The sequence below is a fragment of the Littorina saxatilis genome, linkage group LG11 (assembly GCF_037325665.1).
Source record: "Littorina saxatilis isolate snail1 linkage group LG11, US_GU_Lsax_2.0, whole genome shotgun sequence".
Taxonomy (NCBI): domain Eukaryota; kingdom Metazoa; phylum Mollusca; class Gastropoda; order Littorinimorpha; family Littorinidae; genus Littorina; species Littorina saxatilis.
Genome location: NC_090255.1, coordinates 27428114 through 27455569, shown reverse-complemented (window position 1 = coordinate 27455569; position 27456 = coordinate 27428114). Strand labels below are relative to the sequence as shown.

The 27456-nt window shown below is 44.3% G+C and overlaps 2 protein-coding genes and 1 long non-coding RNA gene across 4 annotated transcripts; 1 reads left to right on the top strand and 2 right to left on the bottom strand.

The window, feature by feature from the left end:
• Positions 1–186: 186 nt before the first annotated feature.
• LOC138980156 (neuropeptide S receptor-like) lies at positions 187–13696 on the bottom strand. The gene is made up of 3 exons (XM_070352983.1): positions 13618–13696; positions 4753–5907; positions 187–779 (listed from the first exon to the last, which is right to left on the bottom strand). The coding sequence occupies exons 2-3, from the start codon at positions 5793–5795 to the stop codon at positions 461–463; spliced, it is 1362 nt and encodes a 453-aa protein (XP_070209084.1). The 5' UTR covers positions 5796–5907; positions 13618–13696; the 3' UTR covers positions 187–460.
• On the top strand, positions 7390–10770 carry LOC138980157 (uncharacterized). 2 transcript variants are annotated; one of them, XR_011460256.1, is made up of 3 exons: positions 7390–7587; positions 8377–8467; positions 9445–10770. It is a non-coding gene; the product is annotated as an uncharacterized lncRNA (long non-coding RNA). The 2 variants fall into 2 exon arrangements; XR_011460255.1 differs by having other exon boundaries at positions 7550–8467.
• Positions 13697–20642: 6946 nt separating the features above from the next.
• Positions 20643–26526, bottom strand: LOC138980866 (neuropeptide S receptor-like). The gene is made up of 3 exons (XM_070353742.1): positions 26448–26526; positions 23499–24701; positions 20643–21235 (listed from the first exon to the last, which is right to left on the bottom strand). The coding sequence occupies exons 2-3, from the start codon at positions 24587–24589 to the stop codon at positions 20917–20919; spliced, it is 1410 nt and encodes a 469-aa protein (XP_070209843.1). The 5' UTR covers positions 24590–24701; positions 26448–26526; the 3' UTR covers positions 20643–20916.
• Positions 26527–27456: the final 930 nt, after the last annotated feature.

Sequence of the window (27456 nt, the reverse complement as noted above, 5' to 3'; positions counted from 1 at the left end):
GCACTTTCCGGTAAGCACCGCATAAGGCAAGGCAAGAACGAACGAAGCAACGCCACAGAATAGGACACACATGTAGCCGGTTTTCAAAGACAGGTGAATTTTCTGCCGCATGCTGCAAATCATGCACTTTCTGTCTTTCGACAGACACATCAACCAATACGGTAGCAGAGAACAGGACCAAGACAATGGTGACACTTCTTGACATCTTGCAAGCCCACCCAGAGTAAAACGTGGCACTAAAACATATATCTCTACTATTTGCAAAGGAATTGCACATACGTTGGTGAGAAAATCACAGTTACTCATGGCCAGAATGCAAGTTCTCGAAACGCTGGGTTAGAACCTCATGTAGTACACATGGAAGACGAGTGTGTTACCCACTATGCCCACTATCATCAACACGACAAGGAACACTATGTTTGGTACTTAGTTGGACACAAACTCCGCGTTTTTTTCTGATTCAGAAATTCATTGATGATGACAGTGCATGGAATAACGAGTCTAATTTTGGGCTCATGGACCCTGTTGTGACGTCATCATTACTTGAGCGACTTGTCCGTGGTGAACTCTCCAGCATGTTCTTTGGAATATCTATTGACGGTGACGGTGACGTTGTTGATGCTGTTGTCCGTGGTGAACTCTCCAGCATGTTCCTTGGAATATCTATTGACGGTGACGGTGCCGTTGTAGAAAATGTTGATGCTATTATTGTTGTAGAAAATGTTGATGTCATCATTGTTGTTCTTGGTGGTGTTGTTTTTACAGCTGCATTTGTATATCTAGAACAAACGAGAAAAACAATCAATATTGTGAGTATGTTCAAACAATTTGCCACACATATAAACACATTGATGTATAGACGTCTAGTGAACACTTTTATCTACATCAGAAACAAATAACATTTTCTAAGAAAGATGAAGAAAATCAAAACAGCTCTAATTTGTAACTGTAATTAATATCACTTAAAGACACAGAGACAGATATGCAAGCAGACTCGGCCGCGCAACACACACACACACACACACACACACGCACACACACACACACACACACACACACACACACACACACACACACACACACACACACACACACACACACACACACACACACACACACATACGCACAGAGAAATCAACCATAATGCACGATACAAAATGTTACACGTCACAATTATACAGTATCAAATAATAGCATATCGCCGATCTGTTCATCCCAATACAGACAGTCGTCTTGATCAACCAGGTACCACTGTGATGTGCTCACAGCTACCTGTCTTGATCTACCAGTTACCATTGTTCTGTGCTCACAGCTACTGGTCTTGATCTTCAAGGTAACACTGTTCTGTGATCAGAGCTACCTGTCTTGATCTACAAGGTAACACTGTTCTGTGCTCACAGCTACCTGTCTTGATCTACAAGGTAACACTGTTCTGTGCTCACAGCTACCTGTCTTGATCTACAAGGTAACACTATTCTGTGCTCACAGCTACCTGTCTTGATCTACAAGGTAACACTGTTCTGTGCTCACAGCTACCTGTCTTGATCTACGAGGTAACACTGCTCCGTGCTCACAGCTACCTGTCTTGATCTACAAGGTAACACTGTTCTGTGCTCACAGCTACCTGTCTTGATCTACAAGGTACCACTGTTCTATGCTCACAGCTACCTGTCTTGACCTACAAGGTACCACAGTTCTGTGCTCACAGCTACCTGTCTTGACCTACAAGGTACCACAGTTCTGTGCTCACAGCGGGAGTATCTCGTTACTCCCCCGCATCGTTACTTCCCCCGGCTCGTTACTCCCCCGGCTTGTTACTAACCCTAACCCTAAGGGGGAGTAACGAGCCGGGGGAGTAACGAGCCGGGGGAGTAACGAGCCGGGGGAGTAACGAGCTGACCCCCTCACAGCTACCTGTCTTGATCTACAAGGTACCACTGTTCTGTGCTCACAGCTACCTGTCTTGACCTACAAGGTACCACAGTTCTGTGCTCACAGCTACCTGTCTTGATCTACAAGGTACCACTGTTCTGTGCTCACAGCTACCTGTCTTGATCTACAAGGTACCACAGTTCTGTGCTCACAGCTACCTGTCTTGATCTACAAGGTACCACTGTTCTGTGCTCACAGCTACCTGTCTTGACCTACAAGGTACCACAGTTCTGTGCTCACAGCTACCTGTCTTGATCTACAAGGTACCACTGTTCTGTGCTCACAGCTACCTGTCTTGACCTACAAGGTACCACAGTTCTGTGCTCACAGCTACCTGTCTTGATCTACAAGGTACCACTGTTCTGTGCTCACAGCTACCTGTCTTGACCTACAAGGTACCACAGTTCTGTGCTCACAGCTACCTTTCTTGATCTACATGGTACCACTGTTCTGTGCTCACAGCTACCTTTCTTGACCTACAAGGTACCACAGTTCTGTGCTCACAGCTACCTTTCTTGACCTACAAGGTACCACAGTTCTGTGCTCACAGCTACCTTTCTTGATCTACAAGGTACCACTGTTCTGTGCTCACAGCTACCTGTCTTGACCTACAAGGTACCACTGTTCTGTGCTCACAGCTACCTGTCTTGACCTACAAGGTACCACTGTTCTGTGCTCACAGCTACCTGTCTTGACCTACAAGGTACCACAGTTCTGTGCTCACAGCTACCTTTCTTGATCTACAAGGTACCACAGTTCTGTGCTCACAGCTACCTTTCTTGACCTACAAGGTACCACAGTTCTGTGCTCACAGCTACCTGTCTTGACCTACAAGGTACCACAGTTCTGTGCTCACAGCTACCTGTCTTGACCTACAAGGTACCACAGTTCTGTGCTCACAGCTACCTGTCTTGATCTACCAGGTACCACTGTTCTGTGCTCACAGTGTCACAAAGATGTGAGTAGCATATTTGTGAGGTGAAACCACGTCGTGTTTTTAACCTCCCTAAATAGCGAAGGGCGATGCGTAGCTGACCGGTGAAGCGTTATCTCGAGTTTGGTGCGTTGCACGAGAAAACCATAGCTTGAGATGAGCTGTGTTTTGAGACATGTAGCTGGTCTGGGGTAAATAACGACACAGCGTTTGAGATTTTCAACCGGGAAGGTTGTCGGCGCGTGTCAGACTTGTTCTGGGAACAAGTACTCTTTCAAGAGACGGGTCTATGATTTACTATGTTGTATATTATTGACGTTGGAATACATAGCTGGAGTGTAAAGGTTACGGTGTATACAAAGTGCACCAAATCTTAGTGTGAAGCTTTGAGAGAATTCTTGATGTAATTGTATCACGGTTTTTCATGGGGAATTTCTTGAACATAATTGCTACGCATTTATGTTATGTTTAAGACGGTCATGCTTTGTAGGTGGAGTGTTATTCATAGATTAAGTGTTAGTTTGGATATTGATATGTGGACGGAATGTGAACGTAGAATGAACGAGAATGTATGAGTGGTACATGAACGTTTGGAAGAAGAGATGGTTTTAGAGAATGTTGTATTAAGACTTGGTTAAATTCTTTAGGAGTTTCCATGAGGGATTTCCATGGCGTGTACTAGGGAGGGTCCTTACACGGGAGAAGCGCGGGACGATGGTGGCGAGCAAGGGACTACATCGGCGCAGATGACTAGACGAGTGGAGTCTTCATCGATACCGGTCGTAGCTGACGACGGTTGTTTTCGCAAATGGCGGAAGGGTTTCTCGGGGAGATGGGTTTCTCGGGGAGAAACCGTATCGTTACTTCCCCCGGCTCGTTACTCCCCCGGCTTGTTACTAACCCTAACCCTAAGGGGGAGTAACGAGCCGGGGGAGTAACGAGCCGGGGGAGTAACGAGCCGGGGGAGTAACGAGCTGACCCCCTCACAGCTACCTGTCTTGATCTACAAGGTACCACTGTTCTGTGCTCACAGCTACCTGTCTTGACCTACAAGGTACCACCGTTCTGTGCTCACAGCTACCTGTCTTAATCTACAAGGTACCACTGTTCTGTGCTCACAGCTACCTGTCTTGATCTACAAGGTACCACTGTTCTGTGCTCACAGCTACCTGTCTTGACCTACAAGGTACCACAGGTCTGTGCTCACAGCTACCTGCCTTGATCTACAAGGTACCACTGTTCTGTGCTCACAGCTACCTGTCTTGACCTACAAGGTACCACAGTTCTGTGCTCACAGCTACCTGTCTTGATCTACAAGGTACCACTGTTTTGTGCTCACAGCTACCTGTCTTGATCTACAAGGTACCACTGTTCTGTGCTCACAGCGGGAGCATCTCGTTACTCCCCCGTATCGTTACTTCCCCCGGCTCGTTACTCCCCCGGCTTGTTACTAACCCTAACCCTAAGGGGGAGTAACGAGCCGGGGGAGAAACGAGCCGGGGGAGTAACGAGCTGATCCCCTCATAGCTACCTGTCTTGATTTACAAGGTACCCCTGTTCTGTGCTCACAGCTACCTGTCTTGACCTACAAGGTACCACAGTTCTGAGCTCGCAGCTACCTGTCATGATCTATCAAATATCACTGTTCTGTGCGAACGGCTACCTGTCTTGATTAACCAAGTACCACTGTTCCGTGCCCACAGACACCTGTCTTGATCTACCAGGTACCTTTGTTCTGTGCGCACAGCTACCCGTCTTGATCTATCTATCCGCTGCCATTGTGCTGTGCTCACATCTACCTGTCTTGATCAACCAGGTACCCACACACACACCTACACACACATTACAAAGACAAATGATCACACAGACGGTACAAATGAAATCACCTTCTCTTATCCCAAAACAGACGACGACACTCATTACGAAATCTGCGCGAGCAAAAACAGTAGACGATAGGGTTGACAGCGCTGTTGATGAAATATAAACGCAGACCAATCAGGCTCAAGTTCAGGTCCAAAGACCGCGTGAATTCTCCAGAGGTTCGTTGGTCAAGCATTCTAATGACGAGGTAAGGGAGATAGGTAGAAACGAACATCACGGTCAGAACAAACATCATGATCGTTGTGCGCATGGGAACGTCCTTGACCTGGCCTTTGACCGCTGATATTTTTTCTGTCTGCAGCTGTGTAGCAGTTGCCATGGTTTTCTTGTGTTGCCACAGATGATGCACTATTCTCCCATACGACACGCTCATGATGACGACACACAGCACATACGCAAGAGCAACCATGCTGTTATAAACAATGAGAAAAGCAGAAGACTTGTACTCATCACTGAACGAACACTGAGCGCCAGTAATATTTGAGTCCGGAAAACGTCGCGTGCTTTTTCCGATAAGCACCGCATAAGGCAAGGCAAAAACGAAAGAAGCAATGCCACAGAATAGGATACACAAGTACGCGGATTTCAAAGACAGGTATTGTTTGCTGCAGATCGCTTTCTGTCTTTCGACAGACACAGCAACCAATACTTTGGCAGAGAACAGGACCAGGAAAAGTGTGACACTTCTTGACATCTTGCAAGCCCATAAAGAGTAAAACGTGGCATTGAAACATATCTCCGTTATCTGCAAAGGAATTGCACAGACGTTGAGGAGAAAATCAAGGTTACTCATGGCCAAAATGTAAGTTCTCGAAACGCTGGGTTTGAACCTCCTGTAGTACACATTGAAGGCAAGTGTGTTACCCACTATGCCCACTACCATTAACACGACAAGAAAAACTATGGTTGGTACTGCGTTGGACACAAACTCCGCGTTTTTCTGATTCAGGAATTCATCCACATTGTCTGGGTTTAATTCTTGTCTCGTGGACCCTGTTGTGACGTCATCATTACTTGAGCGACTCGTCCCTGGTGAACTCTCCAGCATGGCTGTTGGAATGTCTTATGACAATGACGTTGTTGTTGGTGTGGTTGTTGCAGTTGTTGTTGTTGTTTTTGTTGTTGTTGATGTTGTTGTTTTTACAGCTGCATTTGTATATCTACAGAACAAACGAAAAATAAAATCAATAGTGTGAGTATGTTCAATTAATTTGCCACACATACAATCAGATTGATGTATACACGTCTAGTGAACACTATTACCTACTACATCAGAAAAAAATAACATTTTCTGAGAATGTTTGTTCTATTAAAACAGCTCTTATGTGTTACTGTAATCAATCTCACCTTATCTATATATATATATACGACTAGTGTCTGTGTGTCTGTCTGTGTATCTGTCTGTGTGTCTGTGTGTCTGTGCGCGATGCACGGCCAAAGTTCTCGATGGATCTGCTTCAAATTTGGTGGGCATATTCAAGTAGACCCGGGACACGACACAACCTGGTCGATATTTCAACACGTGCTCTCAGCGCGCAGCGCGGAACCGATTTTGGTTCCACCTCAGCTATTTTGGTTCCACCTCAGCTTACCCGGGCCCCCATACCGACACACCATAGCCGCTACACCACATCACAACGCCAAAGTTCTCGGTGGATCTTTTTCAAATTTGGACACCGTATTCAGCTACACCCCGGACACAATATCATCGATGAGATATTTCAACACGTGCTCTCAGCGCGCAGCGCTGAACTCATTTTCGTTTTTGTGTTCATTTCACCATTATAAGTAACTCTTCCTTATCTTCTCCAGTGTTTGGCGTTTATCTCCCTTCCTTCGTGTGGCTTTCCCGTTCAGTTGTAAGTTACTACACTGCGCTGTCCACTGCGCTGAGCGTCTTCGGATATTCCCGGCGTCAAACACTGTACATAAGGAAGACGTGGAACTTGCGAAGAAAATGCGAAAAAGTGTTTGTGGGTTATCGTCCCTAGTCACATGCTGACGGCGAAAACAAAATGGCGGATCGCGTAGGTACCGATCGCGTGCGAGGTGGTGGTAAATTGTGCTCGGCTTTTTGTTGCAAGAACGCCCGTTACAAACAGAGCTGCTTCGGGAAAACTTTCCACAAGTTCCCTAAAGAAGAAAAAAGGTGGGTTGTGCAGTGATTATTTCATCAGGTTTACCTTCTTCAGAATGAGAATGCAATGGCTCGAGTCAACTCACTCAGATAAGCCAACTGTCTCTGGGCATTTTTGTCTGCTATGATACTACAGTATTTATAGAACTAATATGCAAATGAAATATTACAAACATAGCATGGATCGGTTCATCCTGAGATTTCTGTACTAGCTGTACTATGTACGCGTGTGTCTGCGTGTGTATCTGTGCCTGTGTACACTGTACTTACGACTGTGAGTGTGAGTCAGCAGTCAGTACAAAACAACAGTTTACACTTGATGACAAACTACCCGTGATCATATTTGCCGAAATCTTTATCAAACCTTGCTTACGGGAAAACTACAGTACAAAGGTACATCACTCATCCGTTTTGCGTTCAGGCAGAGCGTTAGATTTAGACTGAAGATCTGATTTATTTTTTGTCTTTCCTTTTTGCTTAGTTTAACAATAACATTGTTGTTTTTATTGTCAAACTAGGTGCAGAATATGGATGCAATTCACAAGGCGAGAGGACTTTGAAAAGCTGCAGCCAGCTGATGTTCAAGGTCTCAAGCTTTGTACTGATCACTTTGAGGCCAACCAGTAAAACAATCCTGCAGAGAGGATCACTTGTGTGGAATGCTGTCCCGACATTGTTTGCAGTGCCCAATCCACCACCGAAGGTTATTTATTTATTGGTTTTAGGTTTTTGCAAACCAATGAAGCACACTATTAAATGCAGGTTGAGTAATGACAAGTTTGAGGCTGATGTAAGAATTGAAAAAAACCAGCATTGTTCCCATCAAATAATGCCTGTTTGCATTTAGCGCAAAAAAATGATAAGGCCAACAAAAAAAAGTTACTTATTTTGGATCGACGTCTTGATTATGATGATATGATGAACTTATTTTGCCAAAAAACAGCCCCAAATGGCAAAAAAAGTATAGGGTCGGCGTCAACAACAAAAAAGTTGTATGTTTCTGGTCACCTGACCCTACCTATGTTTTCCCGACGACCCTAGACTTTTATTTTGCATTTTCAAAAATAAAAGGGGTATTCGAAAATCAATTGTTTTCCTGTTTTTCAACAAAATAAGTTAAAAAGATGGTTTAAAAAAAAAAAGTTTAGAAAAAAAATCTCCACCTTTAGTCATGTTAGGCCACAAAAAAAGTCTGTTTAAGGTAACATAGGCCCCCCAAAAATAGCGTCGGTAGGTCGGCTTTTTATTTTTGTATTTTAGCCATCTGAATATTTTAATTTCATTTTTTAATGCCCCCAAAAAAGTCTAGGGCCGGTGGGAAAAAAATAGGGTCGGTCCGGATACTGTAAACAGATTATTTTTTGTTTTGCCTTACGAGAAACATACACTTTTTTGTGTGGCCTAAGACCAATGCCATGAAATTGGGAGAATTGTTTCATTGTGACTGGGTGTTGGTTGTGAGTTTGTCAGTTAAAGAGCTGTGCATTTGCAGGTTGCTAGTGGGAGGAAGCCACCATCGCAAAGGGTAGCTACAAATGAAGCCAGCACCGACCTGTCGCCTGATGCACAAATTGTTCAACCAGGTAAGAGATTTTTAACCATGAAGAACACCCTGACATCAAAAAATGTTTAAACCCATCCATTACATAGTTGATAATTGCTGTATAGGGTGACGGGCGCTGTGGCGGGGTGGTAAGACGTCGGTCTATTAACTCGGAAGGTCGAGGGTTCGAATCCCGGTCGCGGCCGCCTGGTGGGTTAAGTGTGGAGATGTTTCCGATCTCCCAGGTCAACTTATGTGCAGACCTGCTAGTGACTTATCCCCCTTGGTGTGTACACGCAAGCACAAGATCTTGTAATCCATGTCAGAGTTCGGTGGGTTTTAGAAACACAAAAATACCCCGCACGCTTCCTCCGAAAGCGGCGTATGGCTGCCTAAATGGCGGGGTAAAAACGATCATACACGTAAAATTCCACTTGTGCAAAAAAAATGAGTGCACGTGGGAGTTTCAGCCCACGAGCGCAGAAGAAGAAGAAGAAGCTGTATAGGGCGGATGCATGGATGGATGAAATTGTACCTGTAGTTCCAACACGTAAAGATGGGAAACATATCCTGTTAGAGGCATGGTGTAACAAGAAACAATTAAGTGGCTCTATTCCCATCTCCCCCCCCCCCCCCCTTTCCCCGTCGCGATATAAGCTTCGTGGTTGAAAACGACGTTAAACACCAAATAAAGAAAGAAAGAAAGAGGCATGGTGTGTGAGGAGTTTACCTGGTACTGTTGTCCTAATCAATCAGTCAATCAATCAATCAATATGAAGCTTATATAGCGCGTATTCCGTGGGTACAGTTCTAATGGCCTCACCCATTCAGTACCAAACAAGGTCAATTCCATCATTGTTCCACATCGTATCCATAGTTGCTAATACACTTCATTTCTGGCCTGCCTTCCTACGCTATTGTTTATTTTCATTTTGTGATTTAATTACACGTGTTTTAATTTCTTCCAGGTTGTAACTTGTTATGGTTATGTTATTTTATGTGTGTTTTCTTTTTTAGATGACATTCAGGCGATCCTGGAGGACATAGGATGTAAAGCATCAAAGTCGTCATCTTCCCCATCCCCTCGTGAAGCGGAACTTTGGCAGAAGGTCAACAAACTGAGGAGCAAGGTTTTCCGATTAGAAAAGAAAACGATGGAACCCCGTGTAAAACGAGCGAGTAAATTAGCCAAGCCTCCCAAGAAAGACTTTGTAGTAGAACAGTTGTCTCATATATTATCAGGCGAGGCGAGCTATTTTGCCATTTATGCCTGTTACATATTTACCGGTTATCTGCTGCTGTGTCCAATCCTGGCAGAGACGGGAACGCATGTTACCAAGGAGCTGAAGGAGAGTCAATGAGATGAGAGAATGTGATTAACAATTGCCAACTCTCTCCGTACAAAGAGGGTCCAAAATTGTATAAAAAAAATAGATGGTAGGCAATTCAAAATTAAAAAAAGGACTCTCGGAGCATGGACTTAATGAGTCAAAAATTAAAGAAGGCTCTATGAGCCGAAGTACATGTTTTGTCTATTGTCTTTTTTATTTTGAATTCCCTACCATCTATATTTTGATACAATTTTGGACCCTCCCTGGTGTGTTGTTTCTGATGTACCTTTTAGTCTGTTTACAGTAACATAGGCACACAAAAAGAGGGTCGGTAGGTCGGCTTTTCTTAAAAAAATTTTATAACCATCTTTTTAAATTATTTTGCAAAAAAACAGGAACAAAATTGATTTTTTTTTCTTTTTCTTTTTTTCCAAATGCCAAAAAAAAAAGTCTAGGGTTGGTCTAGAAAAATAGGGTTGGTCGGGATACCGTAAACAGGCTATTTTGCTTTGTTTTGCCTAAGCAAAGACTAACAAACTTTCTTTAGGGTCTGACATTGTATATACTATACAATTTTTGGGGTATTAACTAAATACATGTATACAGTTTTCGATTCCTTTTATACTTTTTCACAAATTAGCCCCCCCCCCCTTTTTTTTTTGTAGTCTGCCCTGGGGGCGGGAGGTCTCCTAATTTCGGTTTCTAGGGTCACCTTATGCTTCCCCATGAGCTGAGAACTTAATTTAAAATGAGCCTCGATTTTTTTATTTGTATTTTGTAATTGTGCCTTTGTCCAGTCACATGATTTCACTTTGTACTTAAAAACTTGGCGCTGTCATCATTTATTGCTATTTATTGTTCAGTTGTTCAGTATTTATTGCTATTGGGCATCAGTTATTCAGTTGCCCTCTTTCGAATGAGCCATGCATGCATTATGGATGTGTTTAGCAATGTAAAAGAAGAAACAATGTGAAGCAAACATATAGCACCAAATAAAATAACCGAATCAGAATGGAAACTTCTTCAGTTTATGTGTGTGTGTGTGTTTGCTGTTTTAAATACCGAAAATGTGAAAATAAAGCAAGTCACAGCATGAGAAAGATCGACTGTATTAGTCATGACAAAGCAGGAGACAGCCTGGTCAGCATGTAGAAAAGGGGAATAACTCGTATTTAGCCATTCTCATTTCTAAGCATGCCCAATGAGGAAGTTATCCTTCTTCCCATTGTAGTTTCTTTGCCGGCGTTCTGTTACTGTTACCTATTTTTAGAAGGTCAACGCAGTGTACAGAACGTAAATTGGACCCGTAAATTATCCTCACTGTAAAAGTGCAAAGGTCGAATCAATTTATAGCCACGCGAAAAATACACTGTCATCTATCTCTCTATAGATACGGCTTCTCTGTGTTTGTGTGTGTGTGTGTGTGAGTGTGTGTGTCTCTATGTAAGCAACACCTGTGCATTCTTCAGTTCTGTTTGTGATGTGGTCTGGCGGCTTTTGTGTAATTTTATGTACTGGCCTTCCTTTGAGAAGCCATAACTTGCTCAGTCCTGTTTGAGTGGAGTTCGCCTCCAAAGGTGATTAACACGGTTACATTCGTCGACAAGGATGGGACTCGATATGGTCAGGAATGGCATTATGGCCACTGAATCATTTTCGTGCTGTTCCCATTCCACGAATCTGGGAGGGACCTAAGCTTGGCGGGTCCATAGTTCGGCGTACGGCTCTAAGTACTTCTTCCCGGCGAAGCCGTCTACCCGGCGAAGCGGGTATTCATTCTAGTGACAGATATGCAAGCAGACACGGCCTCACAAACTGACGCACAGAGAACACGAACACACACACACACACACACACACACACACACACACACACACACACACACACACACACACATTTGATCTACCAGGTACCACTGTTCTGTGCTCACAGGTACCCGTCTTGATCTACCAGGTACAACTGTTCTGTGCTCACAGGTACCCGTCTTGATCAACCAGCTACCCCTGCTCTGTGCTCACAGGTACCCGTCTTGATCAACCAGCTACCACTGCTCTGTGCTCACAGGTACCCGTCTTGATCTACCAGCTACCACTGTTTTTACAGGGTGCACTCACGCACTCTCATTTGTAGGCCTGCATCACCAGTTACACAGTCATTGACCTGACCTGACTTTCTGCCTGATCTACTCGCGCACTCGACCTGCAGGCAATCTCCCATCCCAGGTTGCACGCTGCACAGGTACAACAGTCTAGCCTCGGGGTTCATTTTGAATTACAGAAAATGTTCTCTAAGGCCTGTCTTGCACTGTGCCGAATATCCTTGCGAATATGAACATGTTGTATTCGGCAAAAAAAGAGACGAATGGACAGGAAAAAATATTGACAATTCGAAGCGTTACCGATCATTGCGAATGCATACAAATCCATATACGAATGTCTTGCGGATGTATTACGAACGTTGCGAGTGCTTGCAAACATTTTACGAATAAAGCGCTTATGCAATTCGCATTGTTCGTAATACTGCTCTTATACTGTGCCGAAGTTCCCTTGCGAATAGAATTCACCAATAATTCGTAATGATCGGGACATGATCGCAAGACATTCGTAAATGTTCTTAACCATTCGTCTCTTGTTGCGAATATTAGCAACATGCTCCTAATATTCGCAAGCCATAGATTCGTAATCATCGTAAAGGTATTCGTAGCGCTCGCAAAGCGTTCGCAATGATCGGTACACATTCGCAAGCACTCGCAACTAGTCGTAAGACATTCGCAAGAAATGTGTATATGAACATGTTGTATTTGGCAAAAAAAAAGAGACTAATGGACAGGAAAAATATTGACCATTCGAAGCCTTACGAATCCTTGCGAATGTCTTACGAATGGTTGCGACTGCTTGCGAATGTCTACTGATCATTGCGAATGCATACGAATCTATATTCGCAAGGATATTCGGCACAGTGTAAGACAGGCATAACGACTGTTTGCGAATGCCTTGCGAGCCTGACGAATACATTGCGATGATTACGAATGTTCGCAAGGCACAGTGTGAGACAGGCATAACGAATGGTTGCGAATGTCTTGCGAGCGTTACGAATACATTGCGATGATTACGAATGTCTTGTGAAATCTTACCAGTACGTTGCAAAAAAGTTAAGAATATGACTTCTTTGCGAATATTAGGAACATGTTGCTATGTTCAAAACAAGAGACGAATGGTGGCGAATGGTTAAGAACATTTACGAATGTCTTGCGACCATGTCCCGATCATTGTGAATTATTGGAAAATTCTATTCGCAAGGGCAATTCGATCGGCACAGTGTAAGAGTAGCATTACAACCATAAACTACATCAAGTCACTTTCAGACTAACTTCCAGGAACAGGTTCGGGTTATTCTCAACATAAAGCAGTTGTAACACGCATTCAGGATCAGGATCAGGATCGATACATTGCAGGAACCCTTTTAGGTTATCATCGCAACGGAAACGAGAGAGCACAACCCCTAAAATTAAAAATGTTAATTATAGGAATTATTTGATCCTAGCCTATCCTCTTTTTCTAGGGAGGTCAGTTTTGGGGGCTAGGGGGGCGGTTGAAGAACAGGCAGCATCCGAGTGACACTCCCAGCCTTCCGCCACACGCAGATCCCCACACCCCCTAAATCCTATCCCTAACCAAATTTAAAAGCAGGTTAAAAACATGTTTGGCGCTAGTGCGGAGCGGCCGTCATGGCACCTCTGCTATTTATTATGATAATGTATTAATGGCATATTCACATTCCACACACAGACACTGGTATATACACCAGAAGTCTATACCAGTAACATCTAATCTACCAAGCTTCCAGTAACAACACTTACCCATCTCATTGGCGTTTTAGCACACTTCTTTTCGGTGCAGAGCTTCTGGCCCAGGGAATTGCCCACCATGAAACCTAATACCATGACGCGTTGATAATCTTATGATGTCATCTGCGTGTCCTGACGTCATCTGCATGTCCTGACGTAAACTAACTAAAATAGACGGAGCTCTCGTGCTGGTCAAGACTACTTACAAAACAAGACAAGAAAGAGCGTCCTGGGCATCCGCTCAAAACACAACGTTGATGGAAAACTTGCGCTAAACTTCAAAATCAACAAAGAATTAGTTCTTCTCCTAAAGGGGGGCTCACACACAGGCGGAGCAAGGGTGGAGCGGAGCAAGACAATTGTCTCCGCTCTCCACCTGCCCTCTCACACACACGCTCCGGTTCTGCTCCGTTCCTGCTCCGATCCTGCTCCGGTAGGGGATTCCCCTATGATATGACGTAGTTTCTCCACTCGCGCTGTCTTATGGGAAATATTTTTACACGTGGATAAGCAGTGGCGGGAAAAAAACACCGTGATGTTTTATCGCAATTACTGAACATCTTTCTAAATGGACTCTGTGTAAGTCAATGTGTGTGCGTGTGTGCCAGTGCGTTTTAGAGCTTTTCAGACACACAATATGTGAGTGTGGGGGTCGGGTGAAGAGAGAGGTGGACTAACAACTGTTGGGACATGTTTTCAGTTTTGGTTCTTTTTTGTTTCATCGAGTTATATCCGAAGCTTCAAAGATGTTCAATGTGTTATTTAGAATAAATAAAGTTTAAATTTGTGTGAGTGCGCTCAGCTCGCTCTCTCGTGCAGTCGGTCCCTTCTGCGGGATGGGTTACACCTTGGAGTAACGTGTTCGGCGGATGGGTCGGAATGCACGTGAGAGGGACCCTGTATCGTGTGGCAGTTGTGTGTGTATGGCCTATTAAGTAAAATATTCCTGCACCTGGATATGTGATTGTTAGCTTTTGTAGTCAGTGTAGTCAGTCAGCTTTTGTACACCAGCGCAGCAGCAGCAAAGTTTTTTGCCAGCTAAGCTGACTTGGAAATTTTTTCTCAGTTCTTTTCACTTCAAAATGTTTATACGCAGCAGTGCAAAATGACTGACAGAGACAGTTCCAAATTCAAGTTTGACAAGTGGGTCAAACAGCTCCCTTCTACGGTGGCAGAAATGTTGGTGGAGGCCGGTTTTGACACGCACATCGCACTGGTAAATGCCACGAGGGCCAGTGTGACTGAACTCAAACTAAAGCCGAGCCACCATGTTGCTACTTTGGCTCTGATACGTGAACTTCAGGGCGACGATGGGCCACTGTCAAGAGAGCAGGCAGCGGCGACATCACCGGCGACGACAGCGGCTACGGCAGCAACGTCCCTCGACAAGTTATTGCAGAGGTCAACGACCGGCACGGGCGCCGCGACGCCGCTGGACGGAGGCCGTGTAGACCTGGATCCTACCGTTTTTCTGAACACACAGCCACGTTCAGGTGAGGCCCTCAAAATAACAGACTTCATCACATACCGGGAGGCGGAACAGCAGGAGATCGAGCTTTGAGAGGGCGTATTCATTCGATTGAGCGCCAATCAAAAAACCAAGCTAGACAATGTTTCGCCTGCCCAGTTTCTAAGTGCCAACGCAAGAATTATGGCGAAACTTATCGAGACCTTTCTTCAGTTATTCAAAGAAAAGAGGAGGTTTTTTGCGAAAGTTGGATCGAATCCTATTTACTCAACCAGTCAACCTGCGCAGGCGATCGATTAATGCGCGGTTGTATAGTTCCGTGCAAATCATTCCATTCTGTTAACACTTCTTGTCAGTTTTCCTATTTTGGACTAAAATCAAGTACACAGATATGCTGTTATTCTGCTGTGGCGGCAAAGGCAGATATTGTGTGTTCTGTATAATGTTTTGGTATCGCTTAGGATAATGTTCTTTCGTCAAATGGGACTAGCAGACGAACTTTTGCACCCGTGTTCCAACGTTAAAAACTGTATGAAGTTCAGTTTTCTGGGGAAAATAGTGTATGAAACCGCTTTATGTTGTTTAAATTGATGAGATGTGTGCATTTGGTTGCGTGTGATCTGTTTATTAAATGAAATATTGTTGAAAACTGACCGTCGGATTGCAGTCTCTTGTCGAAGAAACTGAGTGAAAAGAAGGGAAACTACTCTTGTCGCTAGACAAAGTATGAGTTACTTGCCTTGCGGGAAATTGCTTGTGATGAACGTTTGAGCACGGCAAATCTAGATTCAGAAAACAACCGAACTCATGGATTGTATATGAAGATTCATGTGTTCAGGCCTGTAGTTGTTAATTTAAATGCGGTATGTTTGTATTGTTTGCTCCAGAGATGTATACTTCGTACGTTAGAGCACTTCCAATTTCCCCCTCGATGAATTCGGCGAATTGGTGTTGGAGGGAATTGTTGTTTTCCCTTAAAATGTCCCGAAATTGTTCTCTGCAGTTGAGCCGTTCAAACCTGGGTTGAAGTCGGTGGCCCCTTTCAAAAAGGGTACACACCGGTTCTTAACCACAGCGAAACAATCGATAACACTCGCAATCAAGAAGAACCGGTGTGTACCCTTTTTGAAAGGGGCCACCGAGGGGGAAATTGAAAACGAGACAGAAACCATCAAATGTCTCCGCGACGAAGCCCTCGCCATCGCGGGTAAAGATGAAGAAGCCCTCAACATGCTGAAACTCAGCCTCCAAAAATTCATCAAGGATGAACAAACTTTGGTACAACGCCACCGTGACTACGAGGAAGACAGGGAAAGACGCGAACACCGCAACCAACAACGAAAACGGCCACGGGACCACTCAACAAGTAACTACAGAATCCCCAAGCTGCCAAAGCGACAATAGGCAAAACGTTTGTCTAATACCTACACTCCGGTCTGCCCTTGGGCGGACCACCCTCATCTTCCAAAAAGGGATGAATTGTTTCGTTGCTAAACCACCTTATGAAACAACCAACACACTACCTCCCCCTGTCAACCTGTACATACAGTACACAGACAAAATAATGAGAAGGGTTGAACAAACAACCACACCACTCCCCACATTTACCTGTACCATCAGTACACACAACAATACGGAGAAGCCTCAATCACTGAGAGGACAGTACACACAAATACACCCAAACAAGGGAACTGAAAAATAGTCATCTATAAATGATTATTCTCAATCGAGAAACAAAGTGATGAGGATATGGGTTTGAATAGTTGTCCCCTAACGAGGCTACCTTTCAGTTTCCCCAGAACACCTCTATAAAATCACAAAGAAGCTATCCTAACAATTTGAAACTGTAAATATTGCCGAAAAGTACTATAATTGGGAGAGGTACTTAGGGATCTCTGGGCTGCCTGCTGCATTTGCCGGGTTTGGCAGACCCTTGATTTTTTACCCCCTAGGAAGTGCTCATGGATGCAGAATCATTTGTCTGCAAACTCTACAACCCGAACACCCAGCACACGTCCACACAGCCGCTGCGATGCGACGTTTTCCACAGCGTGAAGAAAACGCTTGAGAACTTCCCCCCCCCCACACAAGATGCTTTGAACCTACACATCAAGAGATCTCACTACCAGGCACTTGTGTGGAGGCGGGCTCTGGAAACTAAGCCACACCTACCGGCTGTTGTCAACAGTGGATGGAAGCTGGTCACGAAGGAGACTGGCGACGTGATTGAGCCCATCCTGCTGAGTCGTGCACCCACAACTGACACAAGACAACGTTTTCTCGAGCTCATAGATTGTGGCTGCACATCTTGTGCTACAAGACGCTGCAGATGTTGGTCCAGTGGACAGGGATGCACAAGAGCATGCCGATGCAAAGACTGCAGAAACCCACACACTTTGGCAGGGCTACGCAACTAAGCCTTGAAATACCACTTTGTGCCTGAGAAACTATTGTTCTGTTTCCATGGAGGCATGTAGCCTGTCATACTCAGTGATCCAGAAGCGACAAATCGTTTCTTATAATGTTACATACCCATTATTGTGCCATCATTACATGTTCATTGCTAAAAAGGGAAGACCTAACGAGTGTAATGCATAAACGTGTGTGCATCATGTTGTACTATGGTATTTGACATTGTTCTTGTGTATTGAAGAGTCAGAGTTGTTGTGTACTGAAAGTGCATAATTAGCATGATAATTATGCTATATAGTATCATTGGTGTTTCAGAAATATTACAATTTTCAGTTTATATCACCACCCAATGTTTGTATTTTCTTGTCATCATTGATTTCAATTTGTTGTTCTCCAAAGCAATATGGAGTAAACTCTTTGGACGCTGATATGGCATTGTCTAAGATAGCAAATTCAGAAAGATAATACTTACTAAATTCGTACATCGCACAGAGCTATTTTGTCAAATATTTAATTTTTGTAAGGAAATGTGAATGTTAGGGTTATTTTTTGTGCCACCATTGACTTTGTCATCATGCAAAACATAGGAACTGACTCCATGTTTTTGAGTTTATCCCAAATATAAGCTGAGATATGAAGAAAAATGTAGATTGTGGTGGCATTTTGAAAAGTGTCATGGCGGCCATAATATCCAAATTCAGAATGTCCACCTACTCAGATCATGTTTATTCTTGCATATGTGAATTCTTCATGTCAAAATACATATACGTAGCCCTTTAGTTTGTCACTTTAGTCCATATAACACGTGAGATATGGCCCGCATAAGATTTTCAGGCGGCCATTTTGAAAAGTGTCATGGCGGCCAAACAAACCAAATTCAGAATGTCCACCTACCTAGACTACACTACACCACGGCCAGACTCTCCATTGAGACCAGGTGGATGCTTGTAACCCTCAACGTTTAGCGTCCCATTTTTTTGGCAAGCTACAGATTTCAGCTACCCGACTATTAGAGTCACCACCATAAGCTTGAGCTTGTTGATGATCCGTAACATGTACCATGTTCAAATGCATACGAATTGTTGAATAAAAACTGTTTAAACCAGCATCACGGTCAGAACAAACATCATGATCGTTGTGCGCTTGGGAATGTCCTTGACCTGGTCACTGACTTTTGAGTTTTTTTCTGTCTGCAGCTGTGTAGTAGTAGTGTACGGGTCGAGTGGGAGACAAGGTGGCATCTGTTGCAAAGCTGTGTTACGCCCCATTTTGTCGCATCGGCCCATTTTGACGCAATAAGACAACATATGGGCCATCCTCATGCCCCATTTTATCGCACATTGCCCAAATTGTCGCACCTGCGACAAAATGGGCCGCGAGTGTAGATATTTTGATGTTTAGCTCAGGAAGGCCAGTCCCGTTTGCTTACTTGCATCAGCATAAAAAAACACCTAGTTCATGAGTGTGAGTGGGTATGTGTAGACTTTTGTGTGTATACATTTTCGAGTGTCTCCCCATCTGTCTGTCCAATCGTCCGTCTATTTCAAACTTGTTCACACGATAGTTAGATAATAAATATTTTCAGAGGGGGTTATTGGGGACATGTTTCTGTCTGTCTGTCTGCATAGACAGATACACACACATCAGTTTCATCAAATACTTTTGAAAGACCGAGTGACAGACACACACACACACTAAGAGGGACTATCATTCACATTACACCGTGGCTGAACATTATTTTTCACCCAAATCTATCCAATATCTCACAACCTTCGTGATGGAAATATGGTAACTCTGACAGATAGGCAGACAGAAAGACAGACATTCAGACAGACAGACAGACAGACAGATGCATGTCCCCATTAACCATTTCTGTAAAACTGGTAACATCCAAAAATCGTGTGAACAAGTTTGATGTAGACGGACGTTTGGACAGACAGACAGACAGACAGACAGACAGATGGAGAGACACTTGAAATTGTAGGTAATGTCGCCAGACACTTCACCCATAGCTATCCATTCACCCATAGCTATCCAATATCTCACAACCTTCGTGATGGAAATATGGTAACTCTGACAGATAGGCAGACAGAGAGAGAGAGAGAGAGAGAGAGAGAGAGAGAGAGAGAGAGAGAGAGAGAGAGAGAGAGAGAGAGAGAGAGAGAGAGAGAGAGAGAGAGAGAGAGAGAGAGCTGTTTCACACTTAGTTTTAGAGACAAACGAATATACGTATGGATGGCAGAAGGACTGACAGATTGGCTAAAGGGCGGACTCTCTGACTGAATGACTAACTGACTGACTGAATGACGGACGGACAGAAGGATGGGAATGTTTGCATACACCATGTCTATAAACAACGGGCTTGTTCAGCAAGTACGACACATTGGGGTATGAGAGTAGACCCGTTATGTCGTAATGCCAAAAAATGGGCCGATGCGATAAAATAAGGCATGAGGGTGGCCCATTTTGTCGCAAAAATCGGCCAATTCTGTCGTAATTTGTCTAATACGTCAAAATGGGCCGATGCGACAAAATGGGGCGTAACAAAGCTGGTTGTTGTTTGTTCTTCGTCCATATTTTTTTCGGTGACGTTTTATCTTTGACGACAAAGAGCAAGGCACACTACGTTCTGTAACGTATGATACACGTACTTCTTCAGCATATTCGTCGCTTTGTCGTTGTTGAAACTCGGTCTTGACTCTCGCGTTCGATCGCCGCTTTTTGAAATAAAACCAGCAGTTATTTCTTCGAGCTTTTTCTCTTGCAGACGTGAACGTTGCCATGATTTTCTTGTGGTGCCACAGATCACGCACTATTCTTCCATAATTTATGGCACGCCCATGATGACGACACACAGCACATACGCAAGAGCAACCATGCCGTTATAAACAATGACGAAAGCAGAAGACTTGTACTCATCACTGACCGAACACTGAGCGCCAGTAATATTTGAGTCCGGAAAACTTCGCGTGCACTTTCCGGTAAGCACCGCATAAGGCAAGGCAAGAACGAACGAAGCAACGCCACAGAATAGGACACACATGTAGCCGGTTTTCAAAGACAGGTGAATTTTCTGCCGCATGCTGCAAATCATGCACTTTCTGTCTTTCGACAGACACATCAACCAATACGGTAGCAGAGAACAGGACCAAGACAATGGTGACACTTCTTGACATCTTGCAAGCCCACCCAGAGTAAAACGTGGCACTAAAACATATATCTCTACTATTTGCAAAGGAATTGCACATACGTTGATGAGGAAATCACAGTTACTCATGGCCAGAATGCAAGTTCTCGAAACGCTGGGTTAGAACTTCATGTAGTACACATTGAAGACGAGTGTGTTACCCACTATGCCCACTATCATCAACACGACAAGGAACACTATGTTTGGTACTTAGTTGGACACAAACTCCGCGTTTTTTTCTGATTCAGAAATTCATTGATGATGACAGTGCATGGAATAACGAGTCTAATTTTGGGCTCATGGACCCTGTTGTGACGTCATCATTACTTGAGCGACTTGTCCGTGGTGAACTCTCCAGCATGTTCCTTGGAATATCTATTGACGGTGACGGTGACGTTGTTGATGCTGTTGTCCGTGGTGAACTCTCCAGCATGTTCCTTGGAATATCTATTGACGGTGACGGTGCCGTTGTAGAAAATGTTGATGCTATTATTGTTGTAGAAAATGTTGATGTCATCATTGTTGTTCTTGGTGGTGTTGTTTTCACAGCTGCATTTGTATATCTAGAACAAACGAAAAAAACAATCAATATTGTGAGTATGTTCAAACAATTTGCCACACATATAAACACATTGATGTATGGACGTCTAGTGAACACTTTTATCTACATCAGAAACAAATAACATTTTCTAAGATAGATTAAGAAAATCAAAACAGCTCTAATTTGTAACTGTAATTAATATCACTTAAAGACACAGAGACAGATATGCAAGCAGACTCGGCCGCGCAACACACACACACACACAAACACACACACACACACACACACACACATACACACACAGAAATCAACCATAATGCACGATACAAAATGTTACACGTCACAATTATACAGTATCAAATAATAGCATATCGCCGATCTGTTTATCCCAATACAGACAGTCGTCTTGATCAACCAGGTACCACTGTGATGTGCTCACAGCTACCTGTCTTGATCTACCAGTTACCACTGTTCTGTGCTCACAGCTACTGGTCTTGATCTTTAAGGTAACACTGTTCTGTGATCAGAGCTACCTGGCTTGATCTACAAGGTAACACTGTTCTGTGCTCACAGCTACCTGTCTTGATCTACAAGGTAACACTGTTCTGTGCTCACAGCTACCTGTCTTGATCTACAAGGTAACACTGTTCTGTGCTCACAGCTACCTGTCTTGATATACAATGTAACACTGTTCTGTGCTCACAGCTACTGGTCTTGATCTACAAGGTAACACTGTTCTGTGCTCACAGCTACCTGTCTTGATCTACAAGGTAACACTGTTCTGTGCTCACAGCTACCTGTCTTGATCTACAAGGTACCACTGTTCTGTGCTCACAGCTACCTGTCTTGATCTACAAGGTATCACTGTTCTGTGCTCACAGCTACCTGTCTTGACCTACAAGGTACCACAGTTCTGTGCTCACAGCTACCTGTCTTGATCTACAAGGTAGCACTGTTCTGTGCTCACAGCTACCTGTCTTGATCTACAAGGTACCACTGTTCTGTGCTCACAGCTACCTGTCTTGGCCTACAAGGTACCACAGTTCTGTGTTCACAGCTACCTGTCTTGATCTACAAGGTACCACTGTTATGTGCTCACAGCTACCTGTCTTGATCTACAAGGTACCACTGTTCTGTGCTCACAGCTACCTGTTTTGACCTACAAGGTACCACAGGTCTGTGCTCACAGCTACCTGTCTTGATCTACAAGGTACCACTGTTCTGTTGTGAGGCGGGGATATAGCTCAGTTGGTAGCGCGCTGGATTTGTATTCAGTTGGCCGCTGTCAGCGTGAGTTCGATCCCAGGTTCGGCGGAAATTTATTTCACAGAGTCAACTTTGTGTGCAGACTCTCTTCGGTGTCCGAACCTCCCCCCGTGTACACTACATTGGGTGTGCACGTTAAAGATCCCACGATTGACAAAAGGGTCTTTCCTGGCAAAATTGCTTAGGCACAGTTAATAATTGTCTACCTATACCCGTGTGACTTGGAATAATAGGCCGTGAAAGGTAAATATGCGCCGAAATGGCTGCAATCTACTGGCCGTATAAAATTTCATCTCACACGGCATCACTGCAGAGCGCCTAGAACTGTACCCACGGAATATGCGCGATATAAGACTCATTGATTGATTGATTGATTGTGCTCACAGCTACCTGTCTTGACCTACAAGGTACCACAGTTCTGTGCTCACAGCTACCTGTCGTGATCTACAAGGTACCACTGTTCTGTGCTCACAGCTACCTGTCTTGATCTACAAGGTACCACTGTTCTGTGCTCACAGCGGGAGCATCTCGTTACTCCCCCGTATCGTTACTTCCCCCGGCTCGTTACTCCCCCGGCTTGTTACTAACCCTAACCCTAAGGGGGAATAACGAGCCGGGGGAGAAACGAGCCGGGGGAGTAACGAGCTGATCCCCTCACAGCTACCTGTCTTGATTTACAAGGTACCCCTGTTCTGTGCTCACAGCTATCTGTCTTGACCTACAAGGTACCACAGTTCTGAGCTCGCAGCTACCTGTCATGATCTATCAAATATCACTGTTCTGTGCGAACGGCTACCTGTCTTGATTAACCAAGTACCACTGTTCCGTGCCCACAGACACCTGTCTTGATCTACCAGGTACCTTTGTTCTATGCGCACAGCTACCCGTCTTGATCTATCTATCCGCTGCCATTGTTCTGTGCTCACATCTACCTGTCTTGATCAACCAGGTACCCACACACACACCTACACACACATTACAAAGAAAAATGATCACACAGACGGTACAAATGAAATCACCTTCTCTTATCCCAAAACAGACGAAGACACTCATCACGAAATCTGCGCGAGAAAAAACAGTAGACGATAGGGTTGACAGCGCTGTTGATGAAATATAAACGCAGACCAATCAGGCCGAAGTTAAGGTCCAAAGACCGCGTGAATTCTCCAGAGGTTCGTTGGTCAAGCATTTTAATGACAAGGTAAGGGAGATAGGTAGAAACGAACATCATTGTCAGAACAAACATCATGATCGTTGTGCGCTTGGGAATGTCCTTGACCTGGCCTTTGACCTCTGATTTTTTTTCTGTCTGCAGCTGTGTATTTAGATCGTGTCGTGAGAGAGACAAGGCGGCATCTGTTGAAGACGTGAACGTTGCCATGGTTTTCTTGTGGAACCACAGATGACGCACTATTCTCCCATATGACACGCTCATGATGACGACACACAGCACATACGCAAGACCAACAATGCTGGTATACACATTGAAGAAAGCAGAAAACTTGTACTCATCACTGATCGAGCACTGAGCGCCAGTAATATTTGAGCCCGGAAAACGTAGCGTGTGTTTTCCGGTAACCACCGCATAAGGCAAGGCAAGAACGAACGCAGCAACACCACAGTATAGGATACACAAGTAACCGGATTTCAAAGACAGGTGTCGTTTGCTGCAGATCACTGTCTGTCTTTCGACAGACACAGCAACCAATACGATGGCAGAGAACAGGACCAGGAAAAGTGAGAAACTTCTTGACATCTTGCAAGCCCATACAGAGTAAAACGTGGCACTGAAACATATCTCCGTTATCTGCAAAGGAAGTGCACAGACGTCGAGGAGAAAATCAAGGTTACTCATGGCCAAAATGCAAGTTCTCGAAACGCTGGGTTTGAACCTCCTGTAGTACACATTGAAGACGAGTGTGTTACCCACTATGCCCGCTACCATTACCACGGCAATAAAAACTATGGTTGGTACTGCGTTGGACACATACTCCGCGTTTTTCTGATTCAGGAATTCATCCACATTGTATGGGTCTAATTCTTGTCTCGTGGACCCTGTTGTGACGTCATCATTACTTGAGCGACTCGTCCCTGGTGACCTCTGCGACATGGCTGTTGGAATGTCTTATGACAATGACGTTGTTGTTGTTGGTGTGGTTGTTGTAGTTGTTGTTGTTTTTGTTGTTGTTGATGTTGTTGTTTTTACAGCTGCATTTGTATATCTACAGAACAAACGAAAAATAAAATCAATAGTGTGAGTATGTTCAATTAATTTGCCACACATACAATCAGATTGATGTATACACGTCTAGTGAACACTATTACCTACATCAGAAAAAAAATAACCTTTTCTGAGAATGTCTGTTCTATTAAAACAGCTATTATGTGTTAATGTAATCAATCTCACCTAATGATAGATATGCAAGCAGACGGCCTCACACAAAGACGTACAGAGAACACGAACACACACACACATACACACACACACACACACACACACACACACACACACACACACACACACACACACACACACACACACTTGATCTACAAGGTGCCACTGTTCTGTGCTCACAGTTACCTGTCTTGATCTACCAGGTACTCATGTTCTATGCTCACAGCTTCCCGTCTTGATCTACCAGGTACCACTGCTCTGTGCTCACATGTACCCGTCTTGACCAACCAGCTACCCCTGCTCTGTGCTCACAGGTACCCGTCTTGATCAACCAGCTACCACTGCTCTGTGCTCACAGGTACCGGTCTTGATCTACCAGCTACCACTGCTCTGTGCTCACAGGTACCGGTCTTGATCTACCAGCTACCACTGCTCTGTGCTCACAGGTACCGGTCTTGATCTACCAGGTACCACTGCTCTGTGCTCACAGGTACCCGTCTTGATCTACCAGCTACCACTGCTCTGTGCTCACAGGTACCCGTCTTGATCTACCAGCTACCACTGCTCTGTGCTCACAGGTACTCGTCTTGATCTACCAGCTACCACTGCTCTGTGCTCACAGGTACCCGTCTTGATCTACCAGCTACCACTGCTCTGTGCTCACAGGTACCCGTCTTGATCTACCAGCTACCACTGTTCTTACAGGGTGCACTCACGCACTCTCCTTTGTAGGCCTGCATCACCATTTACACAGTCATTGACCTGACCTGACTTTCTGCCTGGTCAACTCGCGCACTCGACCTGCAGGCAATCTCCCATCCCAGGTTGCACGCTGCACAGGTACAGTCTAGCCTCTGGGTTCATTTTGAATGACAGAAAATGTTCTCTTACAACCATAAACTACATCAAGTCACTTTCAGACTAACTTCCAGGAACAGGTTCGGGTTATTCTCAACATAAAGCCGTTCAGGTAGCGAGGTAGTTTTTTTTTTCATCTCCCAGCACTGACATTTTTTTTGCCAAGTGGTGTCTGTCTGGACATTGTTCTAGAATTCATCTTTTAGCACAATATTAGCGACACTGTTTGGACAATTCTATTAAAATTAGGCGTACAAATTAGGCATTCAGGATCAGGATCAGGATCGATACATTGCAGGAACCCTTTTAGGTTATCATCGCAACGGAAACGAGAGAGCGCAACCCCCAAAATTAAAAATGTTAATACATGTAATAGGAATTATTTGATCCTAGCCTATCCTCTTTTTCTAGGGAGGTCAGTTTTGGGGGCTAGGGGGTCGGTTGAAGAACAGGCAGCATCCGAGTGACACTCCCAGCCTTCCCCCACACGCAGATCCCCACACACCCTAAATCCTATCCCTAACCAAATTTAAAAGCAGGTTAAAAACATGTTTGGCGCTAGTGTGGAGCGGCCGTCATGGCACCTCTGCTATTTATTATAATAATTTATTATTAATAATGGCATATTCACATTCCACACACAGACACTGGTATATACACCAGAAGTCTATAACAGTAACATCTAATCTACCAAGCTTCCAGTAACAACACTTACCCATCTCGATGGCGTTTTAGCACTCTACATTACGGTGCACAGAGCTTCTGGCCCAGGGAATTGCCCACCATGGAACCTAATACCATGACGCGTTGATAATCTTATGATGTCATCTGCGTGTCCTGACGTCATCTGCCTGTCCTGACGTAAACTAACTAAAATAGACTACAGTATCTCTGAATAGACGGAGCTCTTGTGCTGGTCGAGACTCCTTACGAAACAAGACAAGAAAGAGCGTCCTGGCATCTGCTCAAAACACAACATCGGGAAAACTTGCGCTACACTTCAAAATCAACAAAGAATTAGTTCTTCACCAAGGGATTCTTGACACCCACATATCCTTGGCATTCGTTGTCATTAATCCAACAAAATAAGGGCACACATTTGTGGCCCACAAACTGCAAATGTGCCTCACAATTTTTTGGGCTTATTTTTATGGGACACATTTTGGTTTTGTGGGCCACAAACTGTATTTGTGGAGCATAAAATAAGGGGCACAAATTAAGCTTCATAAAAAATAAGGACAAATATTTGTGGGGCTTAAAAAATGTTTTGGGCTCTTTTTTGTCCTCCCTAATTTGGACGTTCAGCGTGGTTTTCAGACCTACTGCGTTTCGGTTTTTAGTTAATGGCGGATCGAAGGCGCTTGCTACAGATCTCTAGACAGAATCTCCAATGGCAATGATGTTTGCTAATGCGAGAGAATTGGGACGGGCGAACCTTTGCATATTAACCAGAGGTAAGTTTCCATGTTTCGTTTCATAACTGAGAGTGGGTTTATGGTAGTATGTGTTGCAACATGTGTCATTTCGACTCACTCGAGTCACTGTCAGTCACTCAGTGTCACCGTGTCAGTCCACAGGCGGAAGGTATCGTCCACTGGACTACTACTATCACATCAAGACTACTTTCTGTGATAGTAGTAGTCCAGTGGACGATACCTTCCGCCTGTGGTCAGTCCACAGGCGCAAGGTATCGTTCACTGAACCAACACGTAGATAGTGGCCCT